Below are 13842 nucleotides of genomic sequence, written 5' to 3'. Positions count from 1 at the left end.
CCCGCTGGGCACACTCCTCCGTCACCATGGGGTCCATTTTCACTGCTACGCTGACGACACACAGGTCTACATCTCCACCAAACCCACCGCTGCCATCCCCCCCACTTCCCTCATCACGTGCCTGGAAGAGATCCGGAGCTGGTTGAGCAGGAACTTCCTGAAACTCAATGGAAACAAGACCGAGGCCCTGCTCATCGGATCCAAATCCACCCTCACTAAATCACAACACACCCCAGCTCCACTCATAATTATCGATGGATTCCCAGTACCCTTCTCCTCCAAAGTCAAGAGCCTCGGCGTCATCCTGGACAACACCCTCTCATTCGCACCCCATATTCACAACATCACCCGGACTGCATTCTTCCACCTCCGCAACATCGCCAGACTCCGCCCATCACTGACCCAATCCAGCACTGAAATCCTAGTTCACTCATTTGTCACATCACGCATAGACTACTGCAACGCCCTCCTCACCGGACTCCCCACCAAACTCATCAACAGACTGCAGATCATTCAGAACTCAGCCGCCCGGATCATCACCCGCACCAAATCATCTGACCACATCACCCCTGTCCTCATTCAACTTCACTGGCTCCCAGTACACTACCGCATCCAATACAAAACCCTACTCCTCACCTTCAAAGCTCTCCACAACCTAGCCCCCAGTTATCTCTGCGACCTCCTCCAAGAATACACTCCCTCCCGCTCCCTCCGCTCAACCTCTGCTGGACTACTATGTATCCCCACATCACGACTCACTTCAATGGGTGCCCGGTCATTCAGCTGTTCAGCACCCAGGCTCTGGAACTCCCTCCCCCACACATAAAACAGTCAGACACCATTACAACCTTCAAGTCACAACTCAAAACTCACCTGTTCAAACTCGCACACAACGTCTAACTGATCACTGTTTTAATTGTTTTTTTTGTTTTTTTTTGTCTTGTTTTTGTTTTATTTATTTCTTATTGCTTATGTTTACTTATTTATTTATTTATTTATTTATTTTTTCCACAATGTCTTTTTTTTTTTTTTTTAAATGTATGATGAATATATGCTCTGTAAGGTGACCTTGGGTGTTTTGAAAGGCGCCTCTAAATTAAATGTATTATTATTATTATTATTATAGCCTATACTTTATGGCACCGCAAGAGCTCCTTGCACAACTCACACGCTCGTATTTGCGACATTCTTCTATTGCATGATGCATTCAAGTTCAAGCCATTTGGAGATATTTGTACATAGGGTACATTCTACATGAATAAAAACTTTTTTTTTTTCTTATTTGATGGTTTAGTTAACGTATTGGGGTAGAGATGGTGAAGTTCCGTATTCATTTAGATATTTTGTTTCGTTTCGGTATTTTGGTCGTTCTTTACAGCTTTTGTAAAGAGGCAACCCAAGTAAAGAGGCATCTTTAAATATAAAGGCATAAATGTCTCCAACATGGCAAAATAACACACTGGAACGTCATCCTCCACCAGATGGCGCCAAATATTTACATAATGCGTGCGTGTTTTCGTGAGCGCGCGCAGCCATCCTGTCCTGTCCATGCTCATACCATGGGCTCAGACCCACAGGTGGATTCGTGCGTCGTGCAAGCAAACAAATCTCAAATGCGCTGCAGTGTGCGTAGACAAAACCGTAGCTCCCCCCCACCACCACTAGATGGCGCGAACACCCTTTGTTTGATGTATCCCTGACACCTGAGCGCTCCGGGGAAGCTCGAGAGCTGGCAGGCGTGAATAATAAGCGGGAGCGAGCGCTGCTCTGGGAACGCCAGAGTGAGACAGATAGGAGCGCTGCGTTCACATACCTTTGGAAAATAAGTAACTAGTGCACACGGGAACGGGTGGTGGACACTTACTAGAATTAGGAAGTAACTCAACTTGAATATATACAGGTTCTGTTCATATAACTGAGGCGATCTCCGGTTTCAACTAGGAACGAGTCTCGTCAAAAAGGTAAATATCGTATCTTTACTTCCTAGTCTCGCCCTGGGACACTGATTAAAGCTTAGCTCCGAGCTTATTAGCTTGCTAACCTTAGCGACGGCTCAGTACCTGTCTAGTCAAGCTCAGAGGTGTAGTCAGTGTTTACTGGGGGGCCGGTACGTGGATTCATTTCCTTACGTCCTTTTTCCTGCCTGACCAAACTCCTGACTCTTCTGACACCGATCAGACCATTGGTAGCAAATCTGGATTAGACCCCTTGTACCAGATCTGGATCAGACCCCTTGTACCAGATCTGGATCAGACCCTGGTAACAGATCTACATCACTATGTTAGTCCCAGGTAGGCGATTGCGTCATGAAAACGTCGCTGTCGCAAGAAAAGAAAGAACAAGGTGTCTGAAAATAAGTTGCTGTGAATTCGAAACGTGTACAGGTGATCGATAGTCTGTCACTGTGTACCTGGGTGGTCGATTCCTTGGCTTATTCCCCATCATGTAAAGAGAAGTCAAACACCACCTTCTCTCCTTTTCTCTTGCCATTTAGGAAACATTGTAGGCCTACTTTACAGAAGAGCTCGGCACCTTTAGTATAATGGCCCGTTTGTTGTTATTCGTGGCAATTCAGGGTGAAACGTGGGATGTGCTAACTAAGGTATATTTAGCTGAATTGAGGCACCTTGAGAAACTTATTAGGGCTGGAATGGGTTTGGCACTGAATCAGTTATGTGATTCCAAACAGTAAGTAAGCACATCTTGTATACTTCAAAATACCTCGTAATTTGATCGGTAGCCAACTTCCAATGGTAGAGTATAACGATTCAAAACTAAACATAGGCCACTTGTCAACCCTGTTATGTAGGACTAGTCACGCTAGTGGAGCGAGGACTTGACTCAACTTGCCTGCACGTTTTTCAAATATAAATCTCCTTCCATTGGGCTTCCATTGGCTTGGTCTAGCGAGATGGAATGGTTATGCCTGTCAAACACTCCTCTACTGCCTCACAGCAGTCCGAGAGCTTTCCCATCCTTCTCTGTTTTTATAAATAGAGCAAGGAAATGACCTGGAACATTCAGAGATGAACACCTATGAGGCACCCACCACGATTCATCCGTTTAAAAAGGGTGATTTGTATACATAATGTTGTCTTCCACCTGACCAACATTGAGATGAGCATATGTAGGCCTATATTTGCATAAAATAAAGCCAAACGCAATCAAAAATGTACAGTGTGTAAATGTACACAATTCTGATAAAATACACAACTTTGACCCAGGCGTGGATCCAAACTCCTATAAAAAGGTTCTCATGAGTGGGGTTCTGAAACACTATGCCGGCCACAGCTTGCTGCTCTGTTAAATGCATTAAGGTTGACCTCAACAGCGCCTTTTATTTTTGGTAAAGGGTGCAGATGATCATCTCCAACAAAGCGTTAAACTATTGGGTTTAGACTGTAACATGGGAAGTAGGACCAAATCACTGTTGCTCAAATAACCATCTTGAATGTTTGGCTCAATAAAAGTGTTTGTGAATTAGTGGATGGTGGATTCTTTTGTACAAAACCCACAGTTTTTAGTACAAAACTTAAACTTTCCAAACAATTCTACGACACTCTCAATCTGTTCCAATATTGATAATGTAGACTCTATCGCCAATATTGTCTATAGATTCAATTTGTATTGAGTAGCCAATCGTCTGTACAGTTGATCGAAATGAATCAATGATTTACTCAAATGATTTGATCGGAACAAGCCAAACGGCTGGCCTTTCATGACTATTCTATCCTGTCTAATCTACTAATAGGCTATGTTTTTGAAAACTGTTTATTTAAAGTTTGGAATTTCAGACTTCTCATTGCTTCATGTTCGTAGTAGAAGTAGCAGCTGCAGAATGTTTTAACATAGAAAGACTATTCCTGATATTTCCAAACCCATCACTTCCTATGCAGCACTATTAGCCAATATCCTGCCATTGCATAGAAGCTACGCTAAACAGTTAGGCAATAAAAGGAATTAATTTGATAGGCTTAGAAAGACAAATGAAAATATTGCCTAAGAATTGATAAGATAGCATAGGCCTATATGGTGATGGGTAAACAAGAGCCTTTTTGTGTTTGCGGACCATTGCAGGATTTCTTTTGACAAGTGATGTGGGTGAAATATTGGCAAATGATGGAAACTCTGGTTTGTGTAATATCTTTGTGGGCATGTGGGGTGTGATATCTGAATGGCTTCTGGCGCTGTGTTTGATTTACATTCACATTTAGGGCGCTATTATCCAAAGCTACTTACCATAATTATTTTGTCAGAAGAAACTGAAATATGTTCTCTTCTTTCCTATTGGATCAGAACAATATAAAATTAAATTTAGTATGCTCTACTAAACAGAGATAATAGAAGGGTTACAAAGTAACTGTTAATTTACTAAGATGTTTTATAGTATTGTATTATTATTATTATATCGTTTTTGTGGTTGCTGTTAACTTGGTATGTAGTTATTGCTGTTTGTAAGGCTTGTGTTTGCTCTGTTGCTGTTTGTTGATGTTTCTGTGGTTCCTCATGTATTATTTAATCTACGTGTCTAATATATAAGTAAAAGGCAAACAAAGGCCCTTTTTTTTAAATCAACATTCTCCTATTGTTATTATGTGGCAGAATCTGATAAAAGACCTGAGCTACATATGATTCAACTTCAAATTAACTACTGACTGGTAGGCCTGGCCTTTCACGTGGTCTCATCATGGCCTCAGTATGAGCATTAGTCAGAAATGGAAATGGCATGACCCCCCCCTCCTGTCAGACCTGCTAACTGAATTGACAAGTTAAAAGGTTAAAGGTTAAAGAGGTAAGCCTTGGAAGGCCATGATGGTCTTGTGGACCTAACGTACTCCAGTCCAGGATCTCTACCCAGTAAACACTGTGTTGTGTTCCCCTGTTGATGCGCTGAGAAAAAAGATAAAGATTCTCCATTTCAATTGAAGGTTGAAACTACAAAACAACGTTTAAGTGAGGCTTTCAGCCAGGGACGTTCTCTGCTGTGGTTGTCCGGTCAGTAAATATAGGGCTGGGCGATTTGGCAGAAAAATAAAATCTCAGATTTTTTCAAACCACACCCGATTGAATTTTTTTTTTTCAACGCATGCTGCCATGTTGACATTTTAAAGTTAATTTAATTTTTTTTTGTTATCTTTTTTTCTTTTTAAAAGATAGATTATTGACCATAAATTCGAATGACGAAAAAAAACCGATTTATCGCCCAGCTCTGATTAAATATTGATCCATTCCCTCCCCTCACCCCAGCCTTGCCCCGGACAAGCATGTTGTGGATCTCGTCTTCCCTGCTGCGGTGAGGTGCCAGGGGGGCTCCAACGAGAGGCGCCATGGCGGACCTGCCCATCGCCCCGGGCCAGGTGTACATCGAGGTGGAGTACGACTACGAGTACAAGTCCAAGGAGCGGCTGGTCAACATCCAGCAGGGCGACTGCTTCCTGCTGGTGAAGAAGACCAACGAGGACTGGTGGCAGGTGAAGCGGGAGGAGGGCTCCAAGGCCTTCTATGTGCCCGCCCAGTACGTGCGGGAGGTGCGCAAGGCCCTCATGCCCCCGCCCAAACCCATGCACCCGGGGGGGCCCACCGGCCACGCCCGCTCCAAGCCCAGCACCCTGGAGCTGGAGCCCCCCGCGGAGCCGGGCGTGAGCCGGCGCGCGTCGGGCTACCGGCGCTCGCCCCCCTCCCCCACGTCGCCCGGTCACGTGACCCCCCCCGCCCCCCGGAGAGACTCCTCCAGCCACCAGCCCCCCCACAGCCCCTCGGACCCCCACCGGGCCTGGCGGACGGAGCCGGAGGCCCCCCCCCCTCCCAGCACGGCAACAAGGGGAGGAAGTGACACGCTTCCGCGCTCCCGCGCCCGCTCGCCGGACGCCGGCCGGCAGCCGCTGGACGTGGACTCGCCGGGGAGAGCCTGGAGCGACGCACCAACGACTCGGAGTCCGGAGACGAGCTGAGCGGCAGCTCCACAGAGCACCTGCAGGTGAGAGAGAGAGAGAGAGAGCAGGACGTTGGGGCCACTCTGTTAGCGCTGGGCTGCAGTTTGGTCCCAGAGTGGTCGCCCGATGGCCTGTCAAAGACCTCGTTCGTTGCACTATACTTTTTATGTGTAAACTGAGGGGTTTCACAGGGGGGGGGGGTGCTATTTTACAGGTTGACCCTTCATGCTTGTTTCCATGCAGACGGTTGCTGCAGCCTGATCTATACGCAGAGTTTAGATTCTCTTTTCACCTTTGTATGATATTCACCACGTCGTTTTTGCTGACGGCGTAGTTAAGGCGGCAGGCGTGTGTTGCTCCGGCGGCCGCCTGAGCTGGTCAGTGCTGTGGGAAACCCTGACATATCATGATCTATTTGGCCCTATTGCCCCGGTGTCAGCAACACTTGGATGAGGGATCGGCCAGGCTGGCTGGTTTGTGTCGGCGATCATTAGTCCAGCTCGCTACAGGACAAAAGATCAGCGAGAGAATGGAAAACTAGGTCAGGATGGCACTGCCATTACATCTACAACAGCACCCCCCCTCCTCCCCTCTCCGCTGTGAAGGAGAGGAGATCTTTGCTTGGGGTCGCTCACATGTCTGAAGATGGGTTTAATGTTTCCCTGGGGTATGGTGTTATATCACCGATGTAACGGAGCATAAATGATCTGATGTCTGCATGAGGCAACTCGATGTGTTCCTACGTACCATGGGGGACGGCGGCAGATCTGCTGGCTCATGTCTTATTAATGAATGCTTGTTTTGGTGTAATACTCCAGCCGAGGTGTAAACGACACGGTGAGATGAAAAACATGGACTTTGCGTGTCTGATGGCAACTTTTTGTGAGCCGGTTGTCCTGACCTGAATCCTCGAAATGAACTGCATTCAATCAGAAATACCTCCTCCACGGAGGCACATAATACTCGCGTTGCAATGTGTTTGTAACCTTTTGCGGCTGCTTTTACTTGGCGTTATGTGTCAAAATGTGTGGTGCTACGTAATTTAGTCAGACACTGTTGATTGTTAATACATGTCAGTCCCCCTGTGAGATCACAGCGAAACAAGAAGAGGAAGCCTGAAACTGCCAAGTCAGTCAGTGTGAGAACCATCCGATGAACGTGAAAGACCGGGGGTTTGGGGGGAGGCGGGGGGTATATTTTGCCGCTAACTCTGTATCCTTATAAAGCAGTCACTTAACGACTGCAGAGTTTCCTGTGAGTCAGTTGTTTTTTGTGTAACCGGTGGTCATGTGGTCAGGTTCTGGCCTTAGTCCTGTGTTTGTGAGTAGAAGCCCTTAAATTCCCATTTTCCTATTTGTTGTCGATAAATGTATCAGTACTAAAACAATAACAAGTAAATGTATTTGTTATCATTGAATTGTAATTGATCTATCAAGTAAATGTTGTGCTGTTATTTATTTACTTTCATGTGAATGTACATGTGTGATGTACAGTAAAAAATAGCTCATTGTCTGTTCCAGCCCTAGTATTTATTGCAAAATTCTTTGGCAATAGCCACAAACTATTTAACATAATTTCCCATAATGGCAATTTGAAGAAAATCTGATGCTATGGGTCCATTGTACTGCTGCTGTGTAGTTAAGTAGACTCACTAAACCTTTCTAGTCTGTATTTTGAAAAATAGTTTTTTTCAACAATTATCACAAGGAAATACTTCTATAATAAATTGCCTATCCTCCCTATAGCTGAAGTAAAAAAAGCTATAGCAAGTAAGGGAACAGAAACTGAGTTACGGATGAGCGGAAAAACACTCAATAGAATATCATAAACTGGTATAGTTTTGTTGTGATTTAAGATGTTGGAGAGGTGTGTGTTTGTGCTGGCCGTTGTCCCGGCGCCAGCTGGCAAACGCAGGGCCTTGTGATAAGCCAGCCAAGAAGTGCTCTGCCATACGCCTCCCTGGCCAGCCCGCTGTGGCTGGGACCGGATGGAAGACACTTTGTCACTACTTCTATGTGACCTAGTGGGCTATACCCCCCGCATGACTACCTCCTCCTCCCCCCCCCCCCCCCCCCCCCCCCCCCCCAACCACATCAGTCTTTCTGTTCCTCTTTACGAGCAGCGGAACATTCCTTTTTATAACCACGGCCACATTATGACTACGAGTACCTTTTTAATAGGGCCACAGAGGGGTGTTCTCTCTCCACGGTGGTGGAGAGGGATGGCGGTGGTGCAAATCTACAATCGATTTGAACCTTTTTCTTCTCGGAGCACCAACGCTCAGATTTCCAACGAGCGCTCTCGGCATTGATCTTGTCGTGACAAACGGGGCGCCTACGATCTGCGCCCTCGCTGCTCCTACTCCCTCTCCCACAGCTGTCCTTGTAGATGAGACCCCCCCCACGCCGGTCGCGGCGACCCTGGGCTAGTCTGAACACCACTCCCTCCCAAGGTCCTGGGGGGTGCGTTCATTTGCCGCTTCGCTGAACGGCTCCTCCATCGATTTGTACTTATTCATTTTCTTACTCCTTTCGATTTTTATTACTCTCTCCCCCCTGGCTGACTGTTTTCCTGCAACACCATCGACAGCACATGGGCTGCTTTTAAAAAAAATATATATACTTCAGGTTTTATTGTGAAGTGCTGCGTCTATTTCACTAAGGTGATGGCCTTGCGCGGCTGGGTTCCCACCAGACCTCTATCAGTGTTGTGTCTTTCGTGTCGCTTGTTATTCCACTCATCGTAGTAAGGCAGAGGTCACTGGTTGAAACGTTGTGTATGGCGCGCTTCCCAATAAGGGTTTCCTTTGCACTTAATACAAAGGTAAATTATTATTATCATAATACCCCTCTACTGACTCTTCTGAGCGCCCACGATTCAATCGTTGAATGTAACTTAACGTCGTCCTTGTTGTAGGCGTTTACATTATTATGTTTAGCGTTTTCTTTGAGTAGTGAATCGGTCGGCACGCTGTGTCTGTACGTCGCCCGCATGGCCCAGGGCGTTCATACTGAACAACACTGCAGCACTGAGACGCTCGCTTCATGAAGTGGACCTTCTATACCTTCCATTAAACCGAGGCTGTGCGTTGTGCGACCACTATCCCGACCCTTATAGCTTGAGGCCCGATCTCGCGTGCGTGTTTGTGGGAGCCCGTGTGTGTGTGTGTGTGTGTGTGTGTGTGTGTGTGTGTGTGTGTGTGGTGTGTGTGTGTGTGTGTGTGTGTGTGTGTGTGTGTGTGTGTGTGTGTGTGTGTGTGTGTGTGTGTGTGTGTGTGTGTGTGTGTGAGCCTGTGTGTGTGTGTGTGTGTGTGTTCCTGCGCTCGCTGGTACGTGATTGGTCGAGCCGGCGCTGTAGATAAGCGCCGACTCGGCCCGTCCTCCTCATCCTCCAGCCCCCGTCTTCAGGAGCCCGCCGAGCGCTTCATTAACCCCAAACTGCGGTTCTGCTCACACAGTGAGTCAGCACAATCCCCCCCCCCGCTGCTCCCCGCTCTTTGTTTCATACCACACCGCGATTTCCTTCTGTTATCTCGCTCACTTTCTGCCTCTCTCTCCTTTTTTCTTCTTTCTGTGAATGCACTCTCTTTCTGAATTTCAGTCGTGAGCCATTCGTGGTTTTTAGGCGTCGTATTGAGGCGAATTTGTCCCCCGTGGTTCAATCCAACCTTCTTGGTCTGAGGCAAGTGTAAATATATGGCCTCACGTTCACTAATCCAGATATCTGACAGAACGCCCACGGTGGTGTCTGTGCCTTGCAGTGATGTGGAGACACACACACACACACACACACACACACACACACACACACACACACACACACACACACACACACACACACACACACACACACACACACACACACACACACACACACACACACACACACACACACACACCCTAGAAATGGGTTTAGAAAAACAGTATTTGAGATTCATAACTCGAAAGCAACCATTGGCTTTTATCGAACAAAATTAGATGAGTTTTTCAGTAGGAACATTGATTTAAGCAAAGGATTGTGAGGTTAAACTCTATATCAGGACCTTGGTCTCTGTATTCTCCCTCACTAAAACGCCACCACACATCCAAAGCACAATACAGACTGTGTGCAGCCTTTCAGCGGGCAGATGTGTGGCAGACAGAGGGTCTATTGGATGGAGCTCAATGTCCTTCTGAACTACATGGAGACGACATTCCAAGACTTGGGTGGAAGCGCACACACACTACCAGCACTTATAGAGAGCTTGCCTTTAATCCCTTTGACTGACACACACACACACACACACACACACACACACACACACACACACACACACACACACACACACACACACACACACACACACACACACACACACACACACACACAGTGTTTTGTAAGATCTAAGATTGCCCTGTCTCTGGATGATCTGTGCTGGGCGGCATTCTGCGAAAGCTAGACAAGAAGTGACGGCATCTGTTGTGACAGCATTAGAGCGCTTGAGAGTGACTGAACTCTCCCTCTCCCTCTCTCTCTCTCTCCCCCTCTCTCTCTCTGCCTCTGCCTACCAGCCTGTCTAGTTGATGTCATTTTAGGAGGGTTTTTTCGGTGCCCAATGCAAAGAGGTCCTTGATTGTCTTTTCTTGTGGGCTAGTCGATGAGTGATCGCATTCAATTGCCGAGGTTGAGTGGAGGTGGTGGGGGTATCTCTGCCGCTGCTATTGCTGCTGCTGCTGCTGCTGCTACTGCTCCTTGGTCCCCGTGCTGCGCTGCCTCACACATCCCTCAGCCTCCTGATCAGCCGGCAGTGAGGCCAGGAGCCCCTCGCTGCTGCAGCCGAGCCCAGCCGCGAGGCAGGACGGTATGTACCCAGAGGACCGCCGCAGGGTAAGGGGCTCTTTGACGCCGTCGGGGCTTCAACCGTGTGTGTGTGTGTGTGCGTGTGTGTGCGTGTGTGTGTGTGAGAGAAGTATGTGGAAAGAGTCACTCTGTAGTGTACCGGTCAATGCATGCACACGGGTACATACGTGTGTTTATTTATTTTCCCACCAACACCACTTTCTCCCACGCGCGTTATTTATGGTGCAGTCGCTCGGTCACCGGCGCTGCGTGGACAACGCATCGAGCGCCGCACACGCCGCAGGGTGACTCCCGCAGTGTGCTGCCGAGTCGCCACGTAGCGGTCTGTTTATCAGGCGGCAGCTCTCCCCGCACAGCCCCGGTTCCACCTCGTTCGCCGCGTCGGAGGCGTCTCAGCGAAGCACCGTCGCATGCATAATGTCTCTGCACACAGCTCGCCGCGGTGACGGGCGCGGGGAGACGACGCGTTGATTGCAGCCGCGGCTCGTTTCAGTCGTCCCCACATCGAGGAGGAACGCCTCGCGAGCACGATCCACGCCGGTATGCTGCGGCGCGTGTGTCTGCGTGCGTGATGATTCACATGGGAGCTCCGCAGGAGAGCCTGCGTGTGTGACACACCATCACCTCTCCTTCCGCCCTCCGTCTCTTACTGTGAGACTCTCAATAGTGCGGCTCTAGCCCTCTTTCCTCTCCTACAAAGCGCTCTGCCGGTCTGCTTCTCTCTCTCTATTTCTCTTAACAGCCAGTTCTTTGCAGGCTTAGCTCAAACTTCCTCCTCCACGTCATCAGAGGACTCAAAGAAGCAGCTGTCCCCGAATACAATTCCCTTTCAGAACTCATTCATCCGTTTGGCACCGAGGCAAACGGGCAGTTAAGATCCAGTTCCCCCTATCCGTTCTCGCATCACACACACACACACACACACACACACACACACACACACACACACACACACACACACACACACACACACACACACACACACACACACACACACACACACACACACACACACACACACCGCCAAACATCCTCAGCACCGTGCGATGCTGGTGATGACTAGCGCTGCGGGTATAGCTAAGAGGATGTGTTTAGTCCTCGCCACGCTACATTACATAAACCCTTGCTACGTAACGTTTGTTTGGACAGCTGTCCGCCCGGGGCAGCGCTGGTGCTGAGGATGGACGAGGCGGGCGAGGGAGGGGTTGTGCCAGAGCGAGACTGAACGGGATTGGGGTTTTATTCACTGGACGAGGGAATCTGTAAGTGGACAATTCTGAAATATTTTGTGTCAAAGAACTATGCTTACAAAACATGGCAGGAAAGTAGATGTAAAGTTGTGACCCTTTCCTTACGTTTGACATACAACAGATTCCAACAAACCTATACTGTGTCTAAATTGCACAGTATAGTTTTCCCTATTTGAATAGGCACGTTGATAATCAACTTGTATATTCATTTAATGAACATGCCAATGGTTCTTTGGCAGTTCTGCAGAGAGTCACTGTTGTCTGCGACGTCGGTGCCTCATAATGGTATGCCCTAAGTGAAATACTATATCGATGTCGTTGTAATTATTGATGATGGCCCACATGACCTTTCCTTCTTCCTTTCTTCTTCTTAATGACACGGCCTCTTGTGTGTCCCCTCTCTGGGAACCAGTGGCGGGGCCCAGCCGTTGCAAATAGCTTGCCCAAAGCTAGGCAACCATCCCTCCCCATACATCGTGGCTCGGATTGTCCTCCTTCATGTGTGCGTCTTTTAGACATTGCAGGATTCCTTCTTCGCAGCCATGGCACCAAAGCAGCAATTAGGAATGATTAATAAGCTCTCATGAGGAATCGTCACCGTAGCTGTCGTTCGGAGCAACACTCGAGTGCTAACGCCTGGAAGACGATTTCGGGGTGGAACATAGTCTAGACATTTGAAGAAGTTTACCATTCCTGGTCTCTGAAGTATGATGCTATTATGTGGGGGAACCACATAATCCTCATCATATTTCACTGCCCACCAAATGACAGGGGACCGGAGGAAGCATGTCATTTTCCAGTGCCGTATAAATGGAGGTTTGCTCGGAGCCCTACCCATGTGTACTTAGCAGTGACACTGGGCTGTATAATTTCTGCGGGGTGGAAGACATCGCGCTGTGCACTTTGCACCCGGCCCCGGGGCGACTTCAGAGTCACCGATTAACTCAGGAGGGTTGACATTGTGGGGCCAATCAACGCCTTTGTTTGTTTGGACACAACTCTTTTATGAAGGGTGAGTTTGACACTTTTTTTAAAATCTGAATCGGCAAAAGTAAGATGTGAATTGATTGATTGCTGTTTGGTCAGACGGCGTAGAATGTGTTCACGGTGACCTCATCCCTGTGATGAGTGGCGAGTAAAAACGCCAGATCAAGCCTTGTCTCGATCCGCTGGGTGTTACTACGGTATTATGAAATGTAAAACTAATCAAATGAAGTAACTATGAAACCATTTTTCATCAACTTTGCATGGAGAAAGTCAGCCCATGTAGGCATTTCTTATCTGAACGCCTTTGAATACAAGGCAAGAACACCCACATTTCTTTCCGTGGAGAATAAGCTTCAAACATCCCCACAGCTTGGTTCGATGTCAGCGGGTCACTGCAGCCTACACAGATTAGTTTTGGGTCTGGCTCAGCCAGCTCTTGTTTACTGTAAACGCTGGAGCTGGTGTGAAGCTTCTCACAGTAACACCGCTGCAGTGGGCTGCAGAGGTCAAAAACAATCTTAGCTGCATTGATTTAAGCAAAGGATTGACATGAGGTCTTTCAACCTCTATCCCAATGCTCTATGTGCTGGAAGTACTGCCACTGCTGTAGCAAGTGTTGGGTTATCGGAGTAAACCAAGGAAATGTAAATTCAGAATCTTCTCTTTTAACAGACATTTGGGGTGCGGCGGTCTGCTTAGCTTGGCATCATCGCTGATGGGGTGAGGTTCTGGCCCTTGTGGGACAATGACGAGGCTTCGACCATGTCCACCCATGTTGGCTTGGACTATAGGGGATGTGTGATCGGATACCACAACGATTGGCGTGCTGCCGT

General features: G+C 47.9%; 1 protein-coding gene across 1 annotated transcript in view; it reads left to right on the top strand.

Annotated features, from left to right (window-relative positions):
• The first annotated feature begins 5251 nt into the window (after positions 1–5251).
• LOC130387832 (rho GTPase-activating protein 12-like) overlaps positions 5252–13842 on the top strand; it is a 37381-nt gene continuing 28790 nt past the window's right edge. Inside the window, 2 exon segments of the mRNA XM_056597121.1 lie at positions 5252–5909; positions 5912–5977. Coding sequence (XP_056453096.1) covers positions 5328–5909; positions 5912–5977 — 648 coding nt within the window. The 5' untranslated portion in view covers positions 5252–5327.

The sequence above is a fragment of the Gadus chalcogrammus genome, chromosome 8, assembly GCF_026213295.1.
Source record: "Gadus chalcogrammus isolate NIFS_2021 chromosome 8, NIFS_Gcha_1.0, whole genome shotgun sequence".
Lineage (NCBI taxonomy): Eukaryota > Metazoa > Chordata > Actinopteri > Gadiformes > Gadidae > Gadus > Gadus chalcogrammus.
The sequence above is the reverse complement of the archived record's forward strand: the minus strand, read 5'-3'. Positions and strand labels throughout refer to the sequence as shown.